A 14690-nucleotide genomic window follows, 5' to 3' on the forward strand; every position below is an offset into this window, starting at 1 on the left:
ATTTGCTTTCAATCCTTTTATGTCTGGAAGTCTATTCCTTAACTCTGCCCCACTTATACAGTAGTGAATACCTATTCATTATTGTATCTTTCATACATCTGAAGGTTCTCCACTGCTGTTCAATTACCCTTTATCTGATTGCATTAACCAATCAACTTGAACTCATCATCTTAATAACTCTATCATACCACCATTTATTTCCTTGTTTTTCTAATTCTCTCTCAACTTCAATTTGTCCTGTTTCATATGCATGGACCAGACCAAACAATGATCTTTATAGATGTATAAACAATCTTTAGCTTAACGAAACAACAAGTTCTAGTTAATGTTCTGAATAACACTGCACTGCAAATCATTCCTACAAAAAAAAATCCATGCATTTATAAATATTTCATTATATTACTCGGACCATACAGAAAGTCTAGCAGTTGCTGCATAAAGTAGGAACCAAGAGTATGGTCCTTTTTATGTGTTAATGAGCCTACTGGAGCACACGCACAAATATTAGAATACATGAATATTTCCATTTCTGAGAGGACACTCTTTTTGTGTGAACATAGAAAAGATATTCTTATCCATCATAAATTTAAGGGATAAATGGATAACTGTATTTTTATTCTTTCCATTTGTAGGAAGCTGCACTGCACTCGAAATTACATCCATATCAATTTATTTGCTTCCTTTATCCTGAGAGCTCTGGCAGTCCTTGTAAAAGATATTTTTCTGAAAAATACTTACGCGAAACGTCCAGATGATGAAATGGGATGGAAGTCATTTTTTGATGGTCAGGTAAATGATAAATACTGTATCTGCTTGTATCCAATGTCTTCTGAGACTGGATGTCAGAGTAGTCTAGAATGATACAACTTACAATAACACCCATCAATCAGCATACTTCGTTTACCGTCAGAGACCATCTCTCCATCTATAACTTTCTCTATGTCCACACCTTCAGTTTATATAGTTGCTCCTCTAATGAATGTTCAATGTCCCAAATCAAATGATATTTTAAGGAATAGGTCTGCGACTAAAATTTGCCATTTGATTCACTGTTGTTTTTAATATAACTAAAGATGAAGAGGATTTTATTCTCCAGTATAAATTTGATAGCTCTATACAACAAGCTTTACTAATGTTACTCCCTTACAAACTATACTTTACCGCATGGTTAGGTCTTACCAAAATTTAGAATGCCAGTCCCACAACATCTTAAAAAGTTCTAGTCTTTTAAGGCAAGATTTTGAACATACAGAGAACAGAACATTGGAGCACAAGAACAGACCCTTTGGCCAACAATGTCTGTGCTGAATGCAAACCCAAATAAACGAACTCTCTGCCTGCGGATGAATCATGTCCTTCTAACCCTACATATTCAGAGACCTAAATGCCTCATATATGGTTTCGACCACTCACCTCAAATGCATGCCATATAGAATTTGATACGTCTATCCTGGAAAGAGGACTCTAAGTAGAATACACATAAAAGTTGCTGGCGAACTCAGCAGGCCAGGCAGCATCTCTAGGAAGAGGTACAGTCGACGTTTCAGGCTGAGACCCTTCGTCAGGAAGTCCTGACAAAGGGTTTCGGCCCAAAATGTCGACTGTACCTCTTCCTAGAGATGCTGCCTGGCCTGCTGCGTTCGCCAGCAACTTTTATGCGTGTTGCTTGAATTCCAACATCTGCAGATTTCCTCGTGTTTGCATTTTTGATCAGAATATTCTTCTTTTCACACATAAAAGCATTTAAAATAAAATTGTGGGCAGTGACATTGTAATAAAGAGTCCTGGAATTCCTTGCTACCTATAGAAACAGAATTCAGAATTCTTCTGCTTTTTTTAAAAATTTCCTAGGCATGGAGTCACCTGAACAATAATTGCCTCTTTTCCAGCTTTTATTTTTGGGTCTTGCCCAATCAGCCACATTCTATAAAATAAAGAACATGTTCTCTGCAGTGTTAAAGTACAGCTGTGCAACTATATAGCATCAAGCAACTAATCATCTGGAAAATTAGCCATTCAAGAACTGAGTCCTGTTCCTGCAGCGACCACATGAACAAGATTCACAAGCTTCAGAAACTATTGAGTTGTACTTGAATTTCTTGGGGCACATTTCAACACTTGTTAATGAAGGTTATACTTCGTTTTTTCCAGACTTCAAATGGATGCAAGGTGGCTCAGGTTTTCATGCACTATTTCATTGGAGCAACATTCTTTTGGCTTTTAGTTGAAGGCATTTACCTCAACAAACTGATAGTCCTGGCTGTCATATCGGAGAAAAGATTGCTAAGGCAGTATGTGCTGATAGGATGGGGTAAGTGAATCTCGGGGTCAAAACTAAATTGTACACCTCCTCTTTGCTACTACATTTAAAATTATTTTTTCCCACTATAATCAGCTGCTGTTCTTTTCAATCAGAGTGAGACAAAATGACTCTCTCTTTGACTTCTTATACAACTGAATGATTCTTGTTGATGTAAGCATTATGTGGATTGTGAAAACATTTCACTTCTGGTTGTGGATCAGATATAGAGTCAAGCTTCATTCTAACACTTGGGCTACATGGCACTGTGGTACTGGTGCAGAGCAGCAGAGTGGAGATGTTCATTCTGTTGTTCTCTTTACAACTAAGACACTCAATAATGGATGTGAAATATCGCATGGCATTATTCTGACGCAGAGCAAGGGGGTCTTCATTGGTATTCTCCCTCATGTTACTCCTCCAGTGACAACTTTAAGCTATTTACATGTTAATTTAATCATTTATATCTATGGAACCATACAGCATGCAAATATGCAGGGACATTTCCCTTTCATCTAAAAGCTAATCTACTTTTTAGTTAAAGAATTCTTAATTTGTTCTATGGAGTTGCAGGAAACCCTGTATTCAGGAAAAGCAATAGTTTTACTTGTATGTAATATCTTGATATTCCCACCAACTAAAAGGGAATGATTTGGCCAGTCCAATATACAATGGAACTATTAATATTTCAGCAATTTTTCATCATGGTTTATATGTAAAAGTATGTAACTGGTTTATGTCATCACCCCACCATAACATATGTATGCACCTCGCTAAAAGTAAAAATGAATTGAATTGGATTGAATTGAATTAACTTTATTTCTTACATCCTTCCCATATATAAGAAGTAAAAATCTTTATGTTAAGTCTCCATCTGAATGTGCAATGTGCAAATTATAGTAACTTGTAACAAATAGTATGTACAGTAATATATACAACAGGACAGTCAATATAGCTTAGAACTACAATTGCGTCAGCATGAATTAATCAGGCTGATGGCCTGGTGGAAGAAACTGTCCCGGAACCTGTTGGTCCTGGCTTTTATGCTGTGGTACAGTTTCCCGGATGGTAGCAGCTGGAACAGTTTGTGGTTGGGGTGACTTGATCCCCAATGATCCTTCAGGCCCTTTTAACACACCTGTCGCTATAGATGTCCTGGATAAGGGGAAGTTCACATCCTCAGATGCGAACAATGAAGTACATGAGTTATTCTAGCTCCATGTTTTTCTTTTAATTAGTTTTATGTTTTGGAGTTACAATATATAATAATGGTGACAAGGAAGTTTTAAATGAACCCTATCTGATGAAGCACAATAAGATGTTCAAGTTAAAAATGAAGTCCTGCGAGAAACAGCCCAGCATATGCTTCTTCAGAAAAGGAAAGATAATTGAGTTTAATAAAAGGCAAAAAACTGGATAAATCCACAGGATTATAAACAGGAGTACTTGGTGATAATAATGATAGATAAAAGAAGAGCTGAAATGTCTAGCTGCATCAGAATGATATACACATTTGATTCCACAACAGATAACTGGATTTTGTATACTAAGCAAATTGAGCAGTATTTTGAAGCAAATGAAATAACCAATGAGAAGTGTGTGCCAGATTTATAGTGTGTAATAGATGGGAAAGCATATAGTTTTCTTTGAAGTTTAACTGCTTCAAGCAAACCAGATGAAATGAGCTTTGCTGATATTGTGAATATAAGGCTGGAACATTTAGAAATAAGAACATTGTCAGCTGCAGAAAGTTTTATGTTTCGTAAGCTGAATTGAAAGGAAGGGAAGTCCATTTTAATGTATGTGGCTGAATGATGCAGCTAGAGATCATTTTTGTTTGTGGAATCTTACGAGAAAATAGTCAAAAAAGGCCCCTAACCAAAACACAAACTACATTTAAAAGAGCAGTTGAAATAACTGTATCAATAGAAACAGCAGACAGAGACACAATTGACTTACAATCATTAGTGAAAATGGATGTGAACAGAATTGCAATGTCTAAGCAGAAACGTGTTGGCTGAACAAATTGTATTCCCATTTTGGCAGGGGCTCACATATACCAGACCAATTCAGATTTAGAGGTGAACCTGCAGAAAGTGCCACAAATTAGAACACCTACAAACAGCATGTCAGGCAGACAAAAATAAATGAACTACACAGGATAGAGAAAAAAATATTCAAGTTGTGGTTTGAAAAAAATCTGAATGAAGTTGATGAAAAATGCAGATGATGCACTGTGATGACAGTGACACAAGACTGGGAAGCCTTGAGGATGACAATGGGAAAACCAACAGGAGACAAGTAATATGGCTTACACAAGAAGAGAAAGGCAAATTAATTAAAATGGAATTGGATATTGGCTTAGCTGTTGTGGTTATTACATAAAATGAGAAACTGAGAAATTATACTGAAGGAATAATAACTCCTGTGGGTATGACATTCTTAAAAGTGAAATACAACAACTAACAAGCTACATTAGGCTTGTAATTGGTAAAAACAGGAGGGCCAGCATTGTGGGGCTGTGATTGGCTGATGTAACTACACTTGATTGGAGCCCCATACCACATGCCCTGCAAGAGAGTAAATTAAAAGTGAATTAAGAAAAGTAATGGATAATGCCACAGAAGCATTCAAGGATGGCATTGGAAATCTCCAACAAAACAAGGGTAAAATAGTGTTAAATGAAAATGCCACACCCAAGTTTTACAAAGGCAGCCCAGTTCCTTATAAAGCAGCTAGTGAACTGGGTCACATGGAGACTGAATGAATTCTTTCCACGGTTGAGTGGAGCCTATGGAAAACACCAATCACCCTGGTGGCCAAGAAGGATTGGTCTGTCAGGATCTGTGGTGATTTTAATGTCACCATCAATCCAGTACTGAAAGTAGATTAATACCCTCTGCCTAGGATAGAGGATTTCTTTGCAAATCTCTCTGGAGGGAAACATTTCAACAAAGTGGACTTAGCTGAGGCCTACCTAAAGATGGACATGGAAGAAGAGTCCAAAGTGCGTCTCACCTTAAACACTCACAAAGGGCTTTACCGCTACAATAGGCTTATTTTTGGAGCATCGGCACCTGCAGTCTGGCCGAAAGCTATGGAGAAGATGCTGCAGGACCGTCCAATGTTCATGTCACAGTTGCAGTCCTTTTTAAGCTTTGTCAATTACTATAACAGGTTTCTGCCAAACCTGTCTATGGTGCTCTACCTCTTGAAATCATCACTACAGATCAGGAAGAAATGGAAATGGACAAAACAGAGTGAGGTGCCTTTCCAAAAGGTAAACAAAATGGAGACGTCAGACACTGTACTCACACGTTACGATCCATATTGTCCAGTGAAACTTCCCATCCCAACCCATCCAGAGGGAAACTGGCCAGCGCTGTCAGAAACACTTTCTGCAGTCCCAGAGTCAACTTCTACCACTACCACTTAGGAGACCCCAGAACCTAAAATTGTTATACAGCCATAAGTCTCTCCTGCCAAGCACAGTGACTCTCCTTGTCAGGAAACACATTATCCTACAAGAGTTACAAATCCTCCTCAGCAATTGATGGGACAATTTAAAATTTACTGTTCTGTGGATGTCTATATTGTAGTTGTATTATATAGTATAACATTCTATATTCATTATGGGTTACATGTAGAAGTACATAAATGGCATACAACATCATGCCACCACATCATACATATGCACCTCGCGAAAATTAAAAAGTAAGTTAAACTCACATTTTGGACTCATGTCTTTTTCTTTTAATTAGTTCTATGTTTTGGAATTACTGTCACAATGGCGGGGGCATTGGGAGCAAGGGTGGACCCAAATGCAAGACACATCTTGTGAGGTTACTGAGATTTAGTTTATTGTTCGATATCAGGAGAGCAAGGCAGGAGCAGGAATAGCGAACTGGACAAGGACTCAGGACTATGACTAGGCTGGGACCAAGGGTCTGGGCTTGGACTCGGAATCGGCTCCTCCCAGAACTAGAGGAGACATGAAGAGGCTAGGGCATGGACTCTGAGCCAGAGACTGGGAAAGGACCCAGTACCTGGGTCTTGCCTTGGGCTCGGACCCCAGAACCAGGCATGGACATGACATGAGCTAGGGAGAGGATGAACATGGAAAACAGAGCCTCGGTCTCGGGACAGCAGGTACATGGAACCATGGACACATACACAGAACGCAGAGTCGAGACCCCTCCTTTGGTACAGGACATAGGGCCGGGACTCACACACAGAACAGAGAGCCGGGACCCCTCCTTGGGTACAGGACATAGGGCCGGGACTCATTACCCTCTGTGAGGCAACGGCAAGACGGCCTGACTTACCCCACAGAGGCGAGGACAAGACAAGACAGAACATGACCCCCCTCCCCCTGTGGGGCAACGGCAAGACGGCCTGACCTACCCCACGGAAGCGAGAACAAGACAAGACAAGACATGACTCCCCGCGGGGCAACGGCAAGACGACCAGACTTACCCCCACGGAGGCAAGGACCAGACAAGACAAGACATGACCCCCCGTGGAGCAACAGCAAGACGGCCTGACTTACGCCACGGGGGCGAGGACAAGACAAGACAAGACCAACATGAATGAACACCAGACAGTACCTATCTAGCTCCGGTGATGGAACTAGACCGAAGTGCAGGCGGGGGCTGCAGACGAGGGCTAGAAGTGAGAGGGGCAGAGATGGGATTCAGACAAGGGGGTAGGACAGAAATCACAGACCACCAGGGCCAGAACTTGACTCAGAACTGGGAAGCCACCAGAAGCCACCATGGACCAGGACTTGACTTGGTGCTTGAATGCCGTCGGAGCCAGGACTTGACTTGGAGCTTGAATGCCGTCGGAGCCAGGACTTGACTTGAAGCCTTTGGGTAGTGGCGAGCTCTCGACTCGGCCTGGGAACAGTAGACAGCGGTTCTTGATTCCCTTCGGCAGGTTAACTGACAGACCCACCTCGGTGAGGAAACTTTGCAAGCTCGCTTTGGCAAGGTAACTGGACAGGTTTGCTCTGGTGAGGAGAGGCGAATTACTGGCTCTCGCTTCGGCAGGGACTAGGCTTGCTCCGGCCAGATGACATCGGCACACCGTACCTTAGATGACTTTGCAGATGCTCTCGCACCAAACGGCTGAAAACCGGAGACTATAAACTACCAGTTCAGCCGAGTATTAATTGCCTCTAATCACCAAAGTTGAGGGACATGGGAAAACACGGAATCAATGGTCCAGATCGTAACATAAGCAAGCTAAATTTAAAGGGACCCCGATCAGGACCATGACAATTGCAAAATATAACAGAGATCCTTCATAATTTAGTGCTGAAGTTCACAAGGACTCAGAACTGGTTTTTGGCAGACTGAAATCTGGTCTGGTTTTTGTTTTGATCGTATTAAAAGATTCATAAATATTATGCATTTTACATTTACTATTGGGTATAGAAAGATAAGCAAAAGACTTTAATGTATCCTTTGTTTTCCACTTGCATTTTGCAGTACTGTAATGTCTTTCGTGTTACACATTTTTATTATGGGTTAGGGTAATCTGTTACGTGGGTTGGAGCGTGATAGAAGTAAATGAGTATAGTCAGGTGTACACCCTTTGTACCACTAGTTTAGTTAGAGATAGACTGGGCAGGGGATGAATATTTTTTGTTACTGTTAATTACTCTCCTTTTGCTGACTTTGCTTATTATGCTTATGTCACTAATTCTGTAAATTATGTTAATATCGCTAATTTGGTTATTGCAATTTTTGTTTGTTTGGCTTTGTCACTCAGCTTTTCTGGTTTCGTAATAAAGGATCATATATACTGATTTCAACTTGGAGCTCAGTTATTTGGAAGAGTGTCACACAGTGTTACCTCCCTCGCTCAGTCTCTCGGCGGTTTTACTATGTTTTTCAAGTAGCTGCTACATTTTGTCAACAAAAGTAGTTATATTCAATGAACACCAGTGTACAGCAAAGGATTGCCTCAGACCTATTGCTGACATTGCAATTACAACACTGAAAAGCCAGCACGTTGTCAACAGGAGCTGCTTGTGATTGGGTTATCTGCAACCTTTTGTTGACTCATGTACCCTATTTGTGGTTTGAACATATTTTTGAATGGTCAGCACGGACTGACCATTGGGGACCATTGCTCAGTCATGTAGTGCTTGCTGGGGAGTCATTGTTTTGTTCTATTGAAGTACTCAAATATTGTCCCAGTAGTCCACATTTGAATTATACACTTCTTGTTTTGTCTGATTTAAGCACTGTGGATGCGTGGTCAGTTTATTTTTTGCCTATAGTTATTGAACAGAATATCGCCTGTGCTATTTGAAAATGTGCTGTGGGTGAACATGGAGTTAATTGCAAGTTGTGCATCAAGGAGAAAGTAACATGAGTGAATCAAAGCATGGATGGAACTCTTGCCAGCAAACCTGCAGTTGGGGCTGGCAAAAGAGAAATTAAACTCACTGCCAAAGCTTTGCTGAATAGAATTGAAAGTTTTCAAAAGAATATAAAACAAATGTAAACAAAATTGAAGGCTTATTACCATCAATTAAGGATCTCATGGAAAATAAGGAAAATGTCTTACAAGTGCAATCTCATCTTGAGAATTTGACCACTCTCTGTGAAACTGTTGCTAATCAATATCAAATACTGATTTCTTTACTTCCCAAGGATGAACAGGAAAAACAGAATGAATGGTTCTCCACCATTGATAACTATAGCAATGCATTCAAAGAGAATGTGAAACAATGGTTGGCCCAAGCATGTTATATTGAAGGTCATGTTGCTGCAATAAGTGAATATGTGCATCACCTTCCAAAAGACAATATTTCTCAAATTCCAAAGCATGCTTCGACTACACATGTAACAGATGGTGGAACTGAGTGACAGTGTGTCAAAATGTCAGAACTCGAAGCTCTGCTGCAGGAGGTAAATCTTTTCTGTTAACTACCTCCTCTGCATGCATGAAAACAGAAACCTGACGGCATTAATGACATGTCAATGATTATTGAAGGACAAACATTCACTGGAAGAGTAAGAGGAACTGCTACAGAAAAAGAAGGAGCAGATTAAGTTGCAGGAAGTGGTTGTTGCACAGGTGGTCAAAGTTAATGCGCTAAGGGCTTGGTGTGACAAGTGTTAAGATGTTCGAGCAGGTCACTCCTAAAAGTGGAGGAGCATGTAGCTTTGAGGAAGTAAAGAGGCTACAAAAGGACTTGGATAGATTAGGAGAATGGGCAAAGAAGCAGCAGATGGAATACAGTGTCGGGAAATGTTTGGTCATGCACTTTGGTAGAAGAAATGAAAGGGTTGACTATTTTGTAAGTGGAAAGGAAGGACAAAAAATTGGAGGTGCAAGGGGACTTGGAAGTCCTTATGCAGGATTCCCTAAAGGTTAATTTTTGCAGGCTGAGTCTGTGGTAAGGAAGGCAAATGTGATGTTAGCATTCCTTTCAAGAGGACTAGGATTTAAAAGCAAGGATATAATGATGAGACTCTATAAAGCACTGGTGAGGCCTCACTTGGAGTGTTGTGAACAGTTTTAGGCCCTTTGTCTTAGAAAGGATGTGCTGAAACTGGAGAGAGTTCAAAGGAAATTTCACGAAAATTAGTCCAGGATTGAACTGCTTGTCATATGAAGACCATTTGATGGCGCTGGGACTGCATTCACTAGCATTCAGAAGAATAAGTGGTGACTTAATTGAAACCTATCGAACGGCAAAAGGCCTTAATATAGTGGATGGGGAATGGATATCGCCTATGATGGGAGAGTCTTAGACTAGAGGACACAGAATCAGATTAAAAGGGCATCCTTTTAGAAGGGAGATGAGGAGGAATTTTTTTAACTAGAGAGTGGTGGATCTGTGGAATTCATTGCCACAGGCAACTGTGGAACTCAAAGTTTTTATGGATATTTAAGACAGTGGTCAATAGATTACTGATTCGTTCAGGCATGAAGTGATATGGTGGGTGGGGGATTGTAGGTGGAACGCAGGAGATTGAGACGGAGAGGGAAAATTGATCAGCAATGATGAAGTGGTGGAGCAGACCCAATAGCCCAAAAGGGCTAATTCTTCTCCTATATCTTATGGTCTTATGGCATGTTGACACTAAGAAAGGATGTGTCAAGGCTAAGTCTTTACTACAGGAACATTTTTGTAATAAACAGAAAATTGCATCCACCTACATGCAAAAGACTCTTTCTTGTATGCAACCAGCTACTTGGGGCCACAGGTAAGAGCTGAGAATCCAAGGGGTACAAAGGTGAGCGAGCTGCCTTGGAATGGACACAACAGGCTCCCACACCAGAGCTGCTACTCCTCCCTGGACACCCCATACATCCCAAAACTTGTTGGAAGAACTCTGCCTATTGGTAACCTACAAAGATGTTAAATGTTTGAAACCCCTGGATTTTGGAGAAGCTACTGCTGTGCAGTTAGAACAATTTCAGATACAAGCAAAGATGGCTATGGAGCAGTGACCTTCCTGTTGTTGCACAACATGTACTCTTAGGTGCACAGTGCTTCTATCATGGGAAAATCTTGGGTAGTTCTATTAAGGTCAGTTTCCATCCATCGTATCGAGCTCACTGCTGCTACAATGGCAAGCCATATGGACACATTGTGGAGGAAGGAGTTGTACATGCAGATTCATGACTCAGTTTTTTGGACCGATAGTACTTCTGTGGTGAAATATATTAAGAATGAAACTTACAGGTTCTGAACCTTCATTGCAAACAGAGTTTCAGAAATTCTTAAGGTCACACAGGCATCTCAGTGGAAGGTATGTAAACACTTCAAGCAACCTGGTGATGTGGCTTCAAGAGGATTGCAGGTGAAAGTATTCCTGAAGAATGAAACTTGGGTGTCAGGGCCTCAATATCTTCTTCAGCCTGAAAGGGAATGGCCTGTTAATCTTGATTGTTCTGAAGAACTCCTGTTATATGATCTGATCATCAAGTGGAGTGTTACAAAGAATGCCGTGCAGATTGAGGAGGAGATGGATAAGGCAACATCACTTCTCATCTTGGACCCATTTGGGGAAGACAATGACCTGGATTATTGAATTTAAGAACCTACTCTTGTTTTTTAGACAGAAAAGAAAGTAATTGAGCATAGCTCTTGCTTAGTCTGACAGATGAAGAACAATACTGTATAAGTATATTTTGGAGAGAGATTGAAAGGGCTAAAAGTCATATCAGCCAGGATTGTCTCCATGAAGGAGCTCTGAAAGGCTGAAATTGAGATCATCGGATTTTGTCAGAGAAAGAAATTTTCAGACAAATTCTCAAGTTTGCAGTGGGGAGAAGGTTTGAAACAGAACAGCCATATTTTCAAGCTCAACCCAGTGCTTGAAGATGGTGTCTTGTGAGTTGGTGGACAGCTTAGTAGGACAGCTATGCCTAAGACTCTAAACGTCCTGTTATACTGTCAAAGGATTTCCATACCTGAGACATCATTCTGAGACATGTACATCACGAGGAGGAAAATGGTGTCTTTAACCACGTTATCCAGGTTTTGCCAAAAGTGCTGGATTCCCAGTGCTAGTACAGTTACAAGAATCCTAAGTATGTGTTTGTTGCATGCAGCTCTAGGATACCAGCACATGGCAGCTTGTCTTTGAACAAGGTCTCTCCAGATGAACCTTCGTTTACACATGTAGTAGTGGACTACTTTGGACCTTTTGAGGTAAAGAGCAGGAGGAGTACAATGAAGAGGTATGGCATCATATTTACCTGTCTGGCTATATGAGTTGTCACATTGAGGTGGTATCTTCATTGGACACAGATCCCTTTGTTAATGTGCTTCTGTGATTTATAGCAAGATGAGGACCGGTTCGTGAACCACTCTCCGATATGCGACAAACTTTGTTGGACCTGAACATGAATTGAGAGAAGCCATTGAGAAGTGGAACCATTCTCAGATAGTGATGTGCTTCTTCAAATAGGAATTTAGTGGATTTTTAACCCCCTAGCTGTCTCATATCATGGGGGAACATGGGAGAGATTGATCAGGTTTGTATGAAAGGTCCTTAATTCCACCATGAAGGTACAGGATCTTGACGAAGAGGGCTTCCACGTAGTCCTTTGCATAGTAGAGGCTATTATCAATGGCCGTCCAATCACTAAGACATCCTCTGATCCCAATGACTTGGAAGCACTAACACCCAACCATCTGTTGCTTCTGAAAACCTCACCATCCATCTATGCTTGTCATATATGGAAGCTGGTTCAATTCATGTCAAACTTCTTTGGAAACTCTGGGTCGAGGAGTACTTAACATAGTTATAGGAAATAGTCAATTTTCTCCCAGGAGACATTAGGCCTTTAGTTGACAACTCAATATTTCACCAGTTTGTAGATCATGGGAAGAGTCATTCAAGTCTTTCCAGACAGAAGAGTATTTGTGCAGATGTGCTCATCAAGACCAAGACTAGCTGACTGGACAGGCCTGTAACCAAGATCTGTCTTTTACAGAAGGCAGAGGTTTGAGGAGCTACAGCTCTAGAAGCTTCCTTTACTTTGGTCGTTTGATTTCACGACTTTGACATGGCTTACTGACTGGACAGAGAGTGGTGGTAAAGATCTCTCTGTACAGGGCTGTGCTGGTAACCTCTGGCCTAGAAGACTGTTACATGACTTGGCTTGATGAAGAAAGAAGCCATTTGCATGAATGTTAAGAAGTTTGCATGAATCCTAAAAGATTTCATGTCTCCTATTTTTTTAGTATGTAGGTGTAATTATTATAATGTAATAATGAGGAGCTGTGATGTAGGAGCCATGTATCTATCTGCTGTCTGTATTTTGTGTTGCTTATTTTTATTACGGTTTACGAGTATTTGTTCCATAGGTTGGAGCGTGGTAGAAATAAAAGAGTATAGTCACGTGTTCACCCCTTGTGCCGCTCGTTTGGTTAGAGATAGACTGAGCAGGGGATGTATACTTTTGTTGACCATTAATTAGTCTAATTTTGCTAACTTCTCTTGTTACCCTTATATCACTAATTTTGCTATCGTTATTTTTGATTGTTTGTCTTTGCCGCTTATCTTTTCTGCTTTCATAATAAAGGATTATACTTACATTTTTCAGCTTGAAGCTCAGTTATTTGGAAGGGCGTTGCACAGTGTTAATTCCCTCACTCAGTCTCTCAGCGGTTTTGATATGCTTTTCAAGTAGCTGATAACGTTTGTTCAGTTACTGCGTGTCGTTGCTGCAATACTACCTGGCACCCACCTTATCTCTGCTCACCTGAGGTCAGCAAAGCTCCAGTTCAGAAGATCATTAACCATGTGCAGGCAGATAGCCCTGGTAATCAGATGAGGTATATTGCCCAACGGCAGCTTTTTTTTATCTTCACAGATTTTTATTAACCTGATGATTTACAAAAGGCTAAACTTAATAACAGTGCTTTAATGGTGGGTTAACCATACTTCAAGATGGAGTGTCCTGTAAACATAAGCAACTTGAGACAGATGCATGCTGACCTTAACACAGAGTAAAATTTACATCTGGTCCCCAGTGTTCTAAGTGAAAGTCGAGTTTATTGTCAGATGCTCAACTGTATGTACAGATGCAATGAAAAACTTACTTGAAGCAACATCATGGGGTGTAGCATCAGATACACAAAATTCATAAGACTTTTCAACAGATAGTTCAATAAATAGTGCTATGAAGGAGAAACTTTCTTTCAACTTTGCCTTTGTTAACTCAAGAATCATCTCCAAGTATATATCAAAGTTGCTGGTGAACGCAACAGGCCAGGCAGCATCTGTAGGAAGAGGTGCAGTCGACGTTTCAGGCCGAGACCCTTCGTCAGGACTAACTGAAGGAAGAGTCCAGTTAGTCCTGACGAAGGGTCTCAGCCTGAAACGTCGACTGCACCTCTTCCTACAGGTGCTGCCTGGCCTGCTGCATTCACCAGCAACTTTGATGTGTGTTCCTTCAATTTTCAGCATCTGCAGAATTCCTGTTGTTTGTCCAAATATATATGCCAGGTTTCCTACTCATTCACGTGTTGTTTGGAGTATCACTACACTTGACTTTTGCATGTAGTCCTGTGCTTTTATTACACAACTTCTCCCTTTTTCAACTCACTTTGAAGAATCTAACCCCCACCTTCATTCTAGCCCTATAATAAAGACATACAATATAAGGCTTGTAATGATCAGCAGGTCAATCAGCATCTGTTAACAAAGAAACAGAAACATTGTTTCAGACTGATAACCTTTTTCCAGAGTCCTGCTGCTGCTGCCTTATTTCCAGAGTATTTTTAGCGTTTTCTACTTATATTTTGGATTTCCAGCAGCTCCAAGTATTTGTTTTGTCCTATGACCTACTTCCATCAGATCCTTCTCTGGCATAACCCACTTTGCATTTCAGACATCTGACATAAGAATAA

The 14690-nt window shown here is 40.7% G+C and overlaps 1 protein-coding gene across 6 annotated transcripts in view; it reads left to right on the forward strand.

Moving 5' to 3' along the window:
- Positions 1–14690, forward strand: part of LOC134336484 (glucagon-like peptide 2 receptor) — a 194688-nt gene that overhangs the window by 134657 nt on the left and 45341 nt on the right. For all 6 annotated transcript variants that reach the window (XM_063030751.1, XM_063030752.1, XM_063030750.1 and 3 more), the window contains 2 exons: positions 633–789; positions 2152–2311. In XM_063030751.1, the coding sequence (XP_062886821.1) occupies positions 633–789; positions 2152–2311 (317 nt within the window). The remainder of the gene's footprint in view (positions 1–632; positions 790–2151; positions 2312–14690) is intronic.

Source organism: Mobula hypostoma, chromosome 22, assembly GCF_963921235.1.
Source record: "Mobula hypostoma chromosome 22, sMobHyp1.1, whole genome shotgun sequence".
Lineage (NCBI taxonomy): Eukaryota > Metazoa > Chordata > Chondrichthyes > Myliobatiformes > Myliobatidae > Mobula > Mobula hypostoma.